The sequence below is a fragment of the Schistocerca nitens genome, chromosome 7 (assembly GCF_023898315.1).
Source record: "Schistocerca nitens isolate TAMUIC-IGC-003100 chromosome 7, iqSchNite1.1, whole genome shotgun sequence".
NCBI classification, from domain to species: domain Eukaryota; kingdom Metazoa; phylum Arthropoda; class Insecta; order Orthoptera; family Acrididae; genus Schistocerca; species Schistocerca nitens.
Window position 1 is genome coordinate 633,463,060 of NC_064620.1, and position 12,451 is coordinate 633,475,510.

The window sequence follows — 12,451 nt, forward strand, 5'->3', positions numbered from 1 at the left end:
AACTCTGAAGTCTTTCAATTTGAAGTTCTTCAGCACTATTCAGAATGACATTTTGTGGATAAAATACCCATGCCAAAGCCTCAAATTCTTTATAATTAGGATCCCTGCTTCAGAGTGCTGCAAGCTTAATTTCTGCAGCATTGGCTGCCTTAAAAAAAAATAGGATCTTTACAAGCAGCTTGCTCCAAAGCAGTTAAAGTTTGCAGCAAATTTTTTGTTAAATCAGAATATTGTCCTTGACATATATCTGCAGCCTTTTTAATTCCTCTTTGTTTAATTTAGGATACAGCATGTGACATTTGGGATATTTTGAACCTTTGAGTAATGTTAGCAGATCCACAAGCAGCTTGGCATGATCCTTGACAAACACCATGTGTGTGTGAATATTTTTCGCGTTTGTCAATTTTTTAATGAAATTCACACCTCTATTGCAAGTGTCTTTCATATCTGGCAACTGGAAAAAACTGACAATGCCATGAAAGTAATTTTTCAAATAAAACATAGCTTCAAACCAGCTGTTCCAACAAGTAACAATTGGTATGGGAAAAGTTTGCATCTTTAACAGTTTGAACTTAAAAAAACTGGATGTATTTATATTTGCACTTCAGAGTGTTTAAAAAAGCTGATTTTACGATTGTCACTACTTGATTTAAGTTCGACACAGCTATTGTCCAGCTCTTGCCAATCAAACTGAGCTTCTGTACTGAACATTGTATCTGCATAAATTGACCACCAATTACAACCTTTAAGGTTTCCTAACACAGTCGTGTGTGGAGGTCTGTCACTCATTAACAGCTGTACAGCTTCATACAGAACTTTGTGATCACTAAACGTGTCTCAAATTATTCAAGGAGTCACTATATTTCTTGCACGGCATGTTAGAGCAAGTAATTTCATAAAGCATGTTTTCTTACTGCATTATGGTATCTTAAGTATGATGCTGTAGGCCTGCGTGAACTGCTGCATTGTGGTGGTGACTACTATAATTTAACACATGAAATTTCTGTTGCAACTGGTATATCTTGGCCTATAGTTACTGTCAAATGTGAAAGTGATAACAATGACAAAATCTTGAAGTGAATTGTAAGTGATAATTATAATAAGATTTTCTGCTAAAAGACATCCAAAATTATTTTGCAGTTACTTTCCCATTTGCAGGTACCTATAAGACAAGATAGACCAGTAACGATAAAATAACGTAGTTTCGTGGATAAAGTAATCAGTTTAATACAGCAGCTACAACACATTGAGTACCACACTTAAGGTGCTATATCACAGTAATAAAACACACTTACTCAAATTATGTCGGATATGAAATCAAAATCCAGTAAACATTTTGATACATGAAAAAGTAAACCACCTCTTTTTACGAACATAGCAACTAACCTATTAGTGCCAAAGCCATGAATATGTGTTTTTACTATGCACTGTGAAACTAAACTTTCAACGTTGATTCATAAAACTTGCACAGAAAATTGTAAATGAAGAAAAAAAAGAAAAAAAAACTAGCATGTCAAACAAGGACTATTAATGTAACTGTTTCCTGATTTTCTCATTTTTATGGCAGCTTATGTTGAATAATAATTCAGTTCTCACAATATAACACATATCGCCAAAGAAACATGATACAGCCTATTTATGCGCAAAAACCACATATTCGAGAAGTATACTCTTCACTTTGATAACTCTGCTTAAATTTAAGGCAACAGTGACCAGAATACTAGAATATGCCGTTAAATTCACTACTAAAAGTCTGCAAATAATGATGGGGGGGGGGGGGCACCTGCAGGCTGTTGTGGATGTGTCATGTTGTCAGTGTTGTATTTTAGAAGTGTCCATAAAGAATTAATAATCGGTGGAAAGTCTGGGATGGGTAACAACAATATTATGACAAGGATAGACCGCTGCCCCTGATAAAGAGAAGACACTCACTCGTAGACATGGTCAACAAAAAGACTGCTGCATGTTTAAGCTTTTGGACAAAAGTCTGCCGGCCCCGGTGGTCTAGCGGTTCTAGGCGCTCAGTCCGGAGCCGCGTGACTGCTACGGTCGCAGGTTCGAATCCTGCCTCGGGCGTGGATGTGTGTATGTCCTTAGGTTAGTTAGGTTTAAGTAGTTCTAAGTTCTAGGGGACTGATGACCATAGATGTTAAGTCCCATAGTGCTCAGAGCCATTTGAGCCATTTGACAAAAGTCTTTCTGAAGTGCACACACACACACACACACACACACACACACACACACACACACACACACACAGAGAGAGAGAGAGAGAGAGAGAGAGAGAGAGAGAGAGAGAGAGACCACAATCTCTTTCTGTTGTGGCCGGAAGTTTTCTTATCTAGCACTTTCCATACTTTGTACTGTTCTTCGTAAATCAGTTTTGTGATCTTGCATTAATTCAGTCACACCAATACGCCTAACACGAGCAATCTTTATTTTAAATGTGCGCAAATTACGGTACTGGTAGGTACCTCATTGATATTTAAAATTTTTGTTTACAGTTGTTATCCAGTCATCAGGCGGCTTAAGCAACGACGAGATAGAAAATATGATACGGAATGCTGAAGCATTTGCTGCACAGGATAAGGTAAAGAAAGACCGTGTGGAAGCAGTTAATCAAGCAGAAAGTATCACTCATGATATTGAGTCCAAGATGGAGGAGTTTAAGGACCAATTGCCAAAAGAAGAGGTATGCTAAAATTCTACCAAATTCTTTAAATTTAGTTGTAGTGCTCTATACCTAAGAGATCATGTATATAATCTGAGCATGTCTCAAGGCCTGACTCCCTTTCATTGTCACTGATGGGTCCACTTATTATTCCAGAACACTACTGTCAGAATTTGTCCAACAGTGTGTGGGAAAAGCATCAGTGGGTGAGAAGAGGTGGTGGAGGACCATGTCTTACACTGATACAAACGATTGATATATTTTTGAAAGTTGAATCAGCATTTCTGACAGCATTGATATAATTTCATTTCTGTTCATTTACTTCATTAAACATTTGCAGTGTCAGGGTAAAGCCACGCCGCTCGATCATCTCTGTTCTTCTAATGTGGATATTCCCGCATAGCCTTAGAGTAAACAGTTAGTGTTTGGAAACCATAGTAGGTGGCAATATCAGTGACATTAGAGGTCTGCTCAGGTGGCCTAATGGTTCAGGCGACTCCTCTTGATAAGCAGGAAATTTGGTCTGAAGTCGTAGTTTGGTGCACACTTCAAAATGCCAGTACGTATTCATTACATTGCGAGTTCAACTGACCTGGACAGTTTACATTCGTATCAGTGCATTGAATTCATTTCATTATGAACTGTCCTCTGGCATAATGGAAGACGAATAACTAAAGCAAGGCATAAAAATAACTTTACATAGTCTACAGATGTCTCATATGTTTATAGGAAAACTGTGATCACAAATTCATAATGATGGTGATGGTAAATTAATTGTAAGTAACTTGTAGTGAATAACGTCCCTTGGCTACTTGTTAGTAATGTTTTATACTTGAAATAATAAAAACCATGGGTGTCTCTTTATTGTGATAAAAGTAAAACATTATTATTAACTGATCATCAAACAAATGCTGTTATAAATTGTAGCTCAGATTTGTATGATTAATTCTGTGTACATATTTTGCGAGGAGCCTTCACTGTGCAGAACACACATACATACATACATACATACATACATACATACATTTAATAAGCAAACTTCACGAAGTGAAGTATAATTTTAAGCTTTCCCAGTGTATGATTTTGAAATGTTATTGGGTATTCAACCTAGTTGTGCTCTTCCATTTGGAAGCCAAATTTGAGTCAACACAGGTCCGAGAAGTCTGCAGAAATGTCATCAAAATGTTATGCTGTGATATCAGACATGTTTTTTTAGTGGGTTGCTACTGCTAAATACAGAATAGTTGTTCGCTAGTTATTGTCTCTCTTGTTGCAAGGGAAAACGTTCTCCATGAAAATTTCTAGCTTAAGGCAGAAACAAATCTCTGGCTTCTTTTGCTGCTTCTTCCCACATTGGGCCCCTCTAGAGCCAGTGTTCTAATTTAAAGTCTTCATCTTTCCTTTCAGTATTGTTTCACTGTGTTTATTTTTGCTTTCTTCTTTATACCTGTTATTTTTCTTCCTCCATTTCTGAAACTTTCTTCCTAAACCTTTCTCTGTAGTATGTTAATAGGGCTTCTAAGCTGCAGATTTGAAATCAGTGATCTGCAGACTTCGCAGTTGTCGAACTGGGTGAGAGAAGGCACACCTGAACTCGGAGAACCACACTGTTCACCAGTGAAAAAATGCTGCTGCATCTAAACAGAAAACTTAGAGCCAACAGAAGAAAATGAGCAAAGACTATTTCAAAAAAGAAACTTTTGAAGTTTTTTAAGCAAATATTCCACTCAAGAATCTATTATTAATAAAGAATAAAACTATGTACTCTTTTTGTTAGTACTGCTATTTCTAATCACAGTTCTTTTATTTTTTGCGATCAGTTTCATCTTCAGGCATGCAAATCTCACCAAAAATAAATACATTTCAGGTCCCTATCTTTGAGTACTGTACATTTATCTGGCTCACTAGTGTTATTTTCTTTTGTTGTTTTCTGTGGCAATAACAACAATGCTAATAACAACTCTTTTTCAGTGTGACAAAATGAAGGAAGAGATACAGAAAGTTCGTGAACTAGTTGCCAAGAAAGATGAGACAGACCCTGAAGAAATACGTAAAGCAGCGGGTTCTCTTCAACAAGCATCACTAAAATTATTTGAAATGGCATACAAAAAGGTAAATTTACTAAATTTCTTAAAAGATGGTGTCGTACAAGTGTTTGAGCTTACAGAACAAATAAAAACTTCCTATTGTTTTGAACTTTAAAGTCAGTTATTGCATTGCTTCAGAAAGTTTCTAATAAGTTTGTGTGGTAGGTGTTAAATTTTGTAGTGGGGTTGTTACGAAAGCTTCCAAAAAGAATAAAAACTTGAAGAGAAGCTGTAGAAGTTTCCTCTGTCACATTGTTACAACTGATAATGGGTTCTGTGTTGGAGACAAATCAGTAGCATGTAATATTTATATTTATCCATAATGGTGAACTTTAGCCCTCCCTCCCTCAGCCCCCCTCCCCCCCCTTTTCATTTGCCGCCACTCCTCAGTTAACCCTCTAACCGGAACATCTTTTACTCGGCGGTAAGATGGAACATCGGTCTGCTAGACCACTAGGACATTTAAAGTGTATTTTTCTCTATTTTTATGACTTTTCCGCACTTCTACGTTGCTTCTCTCTCTCTTTAAGGTGTAATTAAACATAATAATAGGTTTTTGAACCATAATATTTGTTAAAATACCAGTAAATTCAAGTTTATTACTAGGAAAAACTTTAATTTGCAGTGTTTTGTTGTTTACACATTACTCCTTTAGAAATACTTTTTTTTTACATTATTATAGTTACAACACAAAGAAAATGAATACTAAAATGTAATGCAAAGAAAAAATTTAACTTTTATTTTTAATTGCACAAGTCTTGCACACTTTTCGTGAACACTCCAAGCACGTTGGTTCTTCGCAAGAAATACACTTGTAGGCAGTTTTCCTCTTTTTTTGATATGGACAAAATCGACAGGTTTTTCTTTTACCAAGTGTGTCCGTCGGACACTCATCAACTCGAACAACAAATTTATTCCGTTGGCTAACGATTTGCTTTTCTTTTGCTGCCTCTTCTTCTAAAGATGAAATAATACTTTGTAGCTCTTGAGGCAGATTGGAGATTGCCAGTCGGGATTTTACGAAATCGTAGACCAAATATAGAGAAACTCTTTTCAGGAAATCAAAACGTGATACGGTTTTCTTCTCTCCAAAAAGTCCATAAAGTATACTTGCGTTTGATCCAGCCATGGCCACCATGTGGTAAAAAATAGCCAACGGCCACCTTCTTGTTTTGCGATTAGTAGAATAAACACTGCACTTCATATCTAGCGTGTCTATTCCACTTTTTGTGGCGTTATAAAAAGATATGATTTCAGGTTTATCATTTGAAACGTCAGTGTAATTGGAATGATGCATTGACGAAAGAAGTAGGACTGCCTTATTCCTTTTTGGGACATAAGAAAGCAGAGTCATTTCTTTCGTAAAGCCATAAAGGCTGGACCCAATTTCACGATCGCTTCTTGCTTGAAATTCTGCTGGTATCTGGGGTCTGTTTCTTTTTAGTGTCCCAACTAATGTCAAATTGTGAGCTAGTAGCTCCTGGGCAAGTTCCACAGAACAAAACCAATTGTCGCAACTAATATTTCTGTTTGTGCCATACAGCCCTTTAGATAGGCGGATTACAGACTGCGTGGGAATGCTCTTTTTCTTTTCTGCTGTAGAAAGTGTGGCTCCATCACAGCCTTTGCCGGAGTAGATGTAGGCATTGTAAATATATGCATTGTGTGCATCTGCCAGACCCATGACCTTAATGCCATATTTAGCCGGTTTATTCGGCATATATATACGAAATTTAACCCTCCCTCTGAAAGGCACCAAAGTTTCATCAACTGTCAAATGCGCTCCAGGGCTATAAATTTGTTGGCAGTTCCAAATAAACTTATTAAATATGTCTGTAATGGCAGCAGCTGGGTCATATTTTTCCCTCTGTTCCCTCGTGCTCGAGTCATCGAATCTAAATGCCCTAAGCAATATTCCTAATCGCTTTTCTGTTATTATTGATCGAAAAATTGGCCTCCCCAAGACCGAAGTGGAAAACAGCGAGGTCATAGGCTCCCTCGCAGATTTGAATATGCTGCAAAGAACTGTGACTCCAATCACAGCGTTCACTTCCTGCACAGTAGTGTCTCTGTAAGCTACACTTTCTTTTAGTTCAATAACAGAACGAATTTTGGCCAACTTTTCATTAGTATGCTTTACAATCGTCTCAATCATGTCGTCAGTAAACAAAAGGCGCCACACTTCACCTGGGAGTGGGTTTTTCCCCACGGTAAGAGCAGGCCCTTGTATCTTTGATAGCCGTACCTTTATTATATTGGATGCTGCTGTTCGCGTCTTAGAGCGAACAGGAGTTGATGACCATGTGAAACACTTGTTTCTTCCGTAGTAAGAAACTGGAAGACGACTCTCATCTAGAGTGTCATCAGAACGCGTAGATGAGCTAGCAACATCAGCAGGCTTCTGTGGAGTGATTAGTCTGCTTCCACCAGAAGTTATGTCAGACTGTGGTTGCTCTCCAGTTTCTTCGCGAACTGCGGTATTTTCGACTTCAAATATTTCTCGAATAGTTTCATCATCGCGATCATCATCATTGGGAGAGTCATCGTCATTATCTGTTTCATTGCGAGGATCTTGGATAGTAAGGTCCTCATCTGGAATGCATGATTCATCTGAATCCACTTCCGAGTCTGATTCTTCAAGGTAATTTTGAGAGCGTGCAAGGGCTACAATTCTTTTCGACCGATTTGAAACATATTTCGGACCTTCCATTGTAAACCTGCAAGGAAAAAGGGAAAAATGAGTTTTAACGAAATTTAATGGGGATAATTCTATCGCTGTAATAAGTTTGCGCGGTAAATTGGAGAATGTGTGTGAAAAACGGAAAGAGGAAAAATTAAAACGTTAAATACGAGTTGTTACACTTTTTTCTCGTTCTTCTATGAACACAAAAGTATTAAGCATCGTGTGGTGGCAAAAATTTCAATCAAATAGATGAAATGTTGCTACACAGAAAACAGAAGAGTTCAAAGAGTGGAACATCGGTCATACAGACCGACAAATGCGTGATACTTTTAGGAACACCGGTCTGGGAGACCGGCAAAAATTTGACACTTTTAGGAACACCCGGTCTGTCAGACCGGGAGGGGAATGCATTTTTTCGGAACACGGTCTCACAGACCGACAATACGTAACAAAAATTCTACTTACTTGAAAACAATGCATGCGCCGACAATACGTTGTTGGCCAGCTGCGGTTCGGGACCCGACTGAAGATTACTGGGCTTCTCCCCACCCTCACGAACAATGCAGCGCCGTTAGCATTGTTAATGTCAACTATGGCGGTATCTCAGACCGATGTTCCGTTCAAAGGGTTAATAAAATCATACCACAAAAGGCATGGAATACGTATGAAAAAACAGCATATGTAGGTATTGTTAAAATACACTGATGAGCCAAAACATTGTTGACTGCATACACAAAAGCATGTTAGTCCATCTCTGAAACAATTTGTCAGTGGTTCTGCATGCCATGGATTCAAGGAGTACATTGTAAGTTTCCAGAGATTTGTGGCATCAGATACCTACGCACAGATCACACACTTCCTTTAATTTATGGGCAGCTGGTTTGTGGGCATTGGTGTCTGCTAGTGTCCCAGTTGGGTTTCATCAGATGCAGGTAAGATGAATTTCATGGTAAAGAAATCAACGTGAGTTTACTATCGTGCTCCTCAAACCATTGCAGCACGATTTTGGCCTTGTAACATGGACAGTTATCCTGCTGGAAGGTGCCACTTCTTTTGGGGAAGACATAAAGTGTGAGGGGCAACAAGTAGTCCCTGATAATGTTCAGAGTCCACAGCTGTCATGGTGCCTTAGATTACTACTGCACGTGCTTTGGAAGCCCCGGTGAATGTACCCCATAACGTAATACTGCTCCCACTGGCCTGAGTGTGTGGCGCACTGAATGTTTTGAGCAGCCATTTGCGTGAATCGTGGTATATCTGAACACAACCATCAACCTGTTTTAGCAATAAACGGGATTCATCCGACCAGGCGACATGATTCCATTGATCTGTGAGCCAGTTTCTGAGCTCCTGCCCACTGTAATCACAATTTGCCCTCAGTGCCAGCAGGCAGTATACAACCTTGCAGTGTACAATGGTCATAATGTTTTGGCTCATCAGTGTAGTCTTAAGTAAATATTTACAAATATTGGCACTGGGTGCATACCAAAAAATTGTATCATGGACAAGAATTCCAGCCTGTTAAAGAAATGTTCCAGCAGCAAATGGGCTGTGATCAGTTCCCCCCCCCCCCCTTTTTTTAATTTCCTAATAAGGAAAGTGTGTGACCTTGAACACTCAGAACTGTATGAAAATGTGCTTACAACATAAATTGCTGATCCTAAAAACAATGACATGAACCATTTGCATGCGAACTGCTCATCTTACCACACGAGAGATGTTCGAATGATCACCAATTTGAGATCTGAGAGAGAGAATTTTGTAACACGAAAAAGCAAAATATTGATATAATTAGGACCATAAACACATGTTTCAATGTCATGACTTATTGCTATAGATCTCTGTTTAAAATGATTACAGTATAGGAACAGCAAAATTTTTTCTGCTGATCACGTAGTGTTGTACCATGATTGTTGGGATGATTAGTTTATGTTCTAAACACATTTCTGAACATAACACTGAATGTGTCTACTCATTATGTTATACATTCGTCTTTATGTAATTATCCTAAGACAATACACACTGTACAGGCCTACTATTTTAATGATTCATTCATTTTCAAAGTTTTGTATTCCCCAAGGTGTTACGTGTACAAATATGGTTGATGTACAAATAAAACTGTAAACTCATGGAGTTCGCATTGTGTCTACCAGTTGGCATTGACAAAATTGTGAAAAAACAAAAAGTTTTTGTGTTGGAATAGGCAAGATGTTTTTTACAACAGTGTAGCATGTTTTCAGAAAGAATCATGGACTAGAACCATCATGTAAACAGAGCACTGTGTTGGTATCAAGAATTTAGGGGCACTGGTTGTCCCTGTAAATATAAAAATACCAGTTGAGAAAGTCTTCCAAATGCCATCTCTGTAGAGGATGAAGTAAAGCTTTTTATGCAGTCCAGTCAACAGTATACGCAAGTCACAAACTTCGAATACAGCAGCAAACTATGGGGAAGATTTAACGGTGGAAGTTACATTGCAAGTGTGGTCTGCAGCTTGTACAGCAATTAAAACTTGAAGAGTATGGCCTGCACCTCCAATTTTGCATCGCAATGCAGGAAAGACTTGAGGATGAACATTTCACCTCCAAGCTGATGTTTGTGACAAAGCAACCTTCCGTTTACCTGGAAAGCCTCACAAAATTAAGGTGCACGAATTAGATTTGTCAAAGGTTAGTGTTTTCTGTACCATATAACAGAGAAGGTATATGGGCAGTGTTTCTCCTATGAGAAGATTAATAGGTACCTCTTAACCTGATGTACTGCAGTTGTGGTTGTTTCCACAACTGACTGCCAATTCCAATAATTACACCTTCCAGCAAGACAGGGCAGTCCCTCAACAGAGCATTCAATGTTCGTCACCACCTAAACGACAAACTTCAGCATCACTGAATTGATTTAGTACTAAAGATGATGTGGCTCTGTTCTCTTGGCTCCCCAAAACACCTTGTGATTTTTTCCTTTGGAGGTGAATTAAGGACCAAGTTCCTGTCTCTCCATTGCCTAGAACACTGGAACAGCTTTGATAATGCAACAGTGCTGCTGTGATGACCATTGACAAGATGTTGCTACATAAGGTATGGAGCAATCATGAGTACCGCATAAACATGTTATGAGACCTGAGAAGCATTCGCAGAACATGTGAAGAGTGCCAGTTGTAAACTGGGGGAGTTTGCGGTTCTGTTCATGCACCAAATCATATTTGTACACATCCTACTTTGGAGAGAAACTAATTGCTTATAAGTTCTAATATATGGATGTGAAAGTTGGGAGAATTCATCTGGTGGTGGTAATAATAATAATAATAATAATAATAATCCTATAACCTGTTCTTCTCACCTCCCCTCAGATGGCGGCAGAGAGGGACTCCTCCAGTACTGGAAGTAGTGGCAGCAGTGCAGATAAACCTGAAGAAGAAGAGAAAAAAGCGAAGAAAGAAGAATAGAAACAAATCGATATTCCATTGCATTAGCAAAATATAGTGCAGCTTTCTGCTTGGGAAGCAGAATCTGTGTACATAAACTGCTGTAGGTGTACAGTGGGCCACTGACTCCAGTGCTTTGAACGTTATGGACAGTGTACATAAGATACATTTCATGGTCGCATATTCACTCATGAAGTCACTGAAAATGTGTACAAACTGTGTGTGTGTGTGTGTGTGTGTGTGTGTGTGTGTGTCAAGAGAGATTTTTGTTAACGAGTTACTATCATTGAAACATTTGCAACTGCTGTAGATGTAATGTTGTGTTTTAAACAGAGCTTAAGTTTTGTTGAGCTGTTTATTCCTGTAACAGTGTAAACATATTAAAGATTTTTTTTATTTCTATGTTGGTCAGTTTTTATTAACATGTGTTAACATTTCATTCCTGGTTCCTTTTTCAGAGGTATTTTGTTACTGAATTGTTACCCATTTATATCCAGCAGTTAGCCTACATTGAATCTTAGTTACATTTGGATCAGAATAAAAAAGTGATTGACAGCTACTTGTTTACTAGATAGATACTGTAGCAGCAACTAACCAGAGAATGAGTGTAGCTGTACCTTCTTTTTTGTTCATGGCTGTCATATCGTGCTGCTATCTCAGATGCCAGTTGTCACAGTCAGTTGCTGATGACATTTCTGGCTGGTAACATAACAGTTGTTGTTGTTTGTTTTCCTTGTTTACAGTTTCTTTGTGCAGCATGTTTATTTTGAACAACTGAATGTCTTAAACTAGTTGTGAATGGGTGCAGGAAAGTGAAACATTTTCACTCTTCTAAGTAAACCCATTAGTGCACGTTAATGGGCAACGTGTGAATCTATCGATGAGAAAGGCCAGGCTTTTTCTACCACAGCTGTATTGTTCACGCAGACAAACTGTAACTGACATCACTGCCCCCTTCCGTGCCCAACTGTCAGTAATTTTGTTAATGCAATTGAGCTATTGATGACAGTTTGGAAAGGTTTTTTTCCCACCTCCTTCATTCTCTGATTATAACACAGACCTATAAAGACAAAAGTTGAATGGCAATGGCAGATGAATGCTCCTAGATTTCCCAGAACTAGGTATTGCTTGAATTTTATCCCTGCCACCTTCAGAATTTCAAAGAGTGTATTTCAGTCAACAGAATCAATAACTTTCTCTGAATCTATAGATTTTAATGATTATAGATAGAACATCACCTATTCTAAGATCTCACTGACCTGAACATTACTGGACTATCAGTTTAAAAAGCCATGGTTGCATAACACTGACACACGATTACAGAAGACTGGAAAAACTTGTAGATACTGATGTTAGGAAAAATACATTTGGATTGCAAAGAAGTGTGGTTACATGAAGCAATGCTGACCAAAAGACTTGCGTTAGAAGAGAGCAAGCACACACTTATGGTATTTGTTGGTTTAGAAAAAGCATTTGTGACAACATTGACTGGAATATACTCTTTGAATTGAGGAGAGGTCCCCGGGATGGAATTGAGTTTTTTAAAGCATCTATACATTAATGTTGGTTACGGTCCCAGGTATCTCACC

General features: G+C 38.3%; 1 protein-coding gene across 1 annotated transcript in view; it reads left to right on the forward strand.

The window, feature by feature from the left end:
• Positions 1-11,264, forward strand: part of LOC126194673 (heat shock 70 kDa protein cognate 5) — a 96,709-nt gene extending 85,445 nt beyond the window's left edge. Inside the window, exons 12-14 of the mRNA XM_049932872.1 lie at positions 2,505-2,692; positions 4,643-4,783; positions 10,788-11,264. Of these exons, the coding sequence (XP_049788829.1) occupies positions 2,505-2,692; positions 4,643-4,783; positions 10,788-10,883 (425 nt within the window). The 3' untranslated portion in view covers positions 10,884-11,264. The remainder of the gene's footprint in view (positions 1-2,504; positions 2,693-4,642; positions 4,784-10,787) is intronic.
• The last annotated feature ends 1,187 nt before the right edge of the window (positions 11,265-12,451 follow it).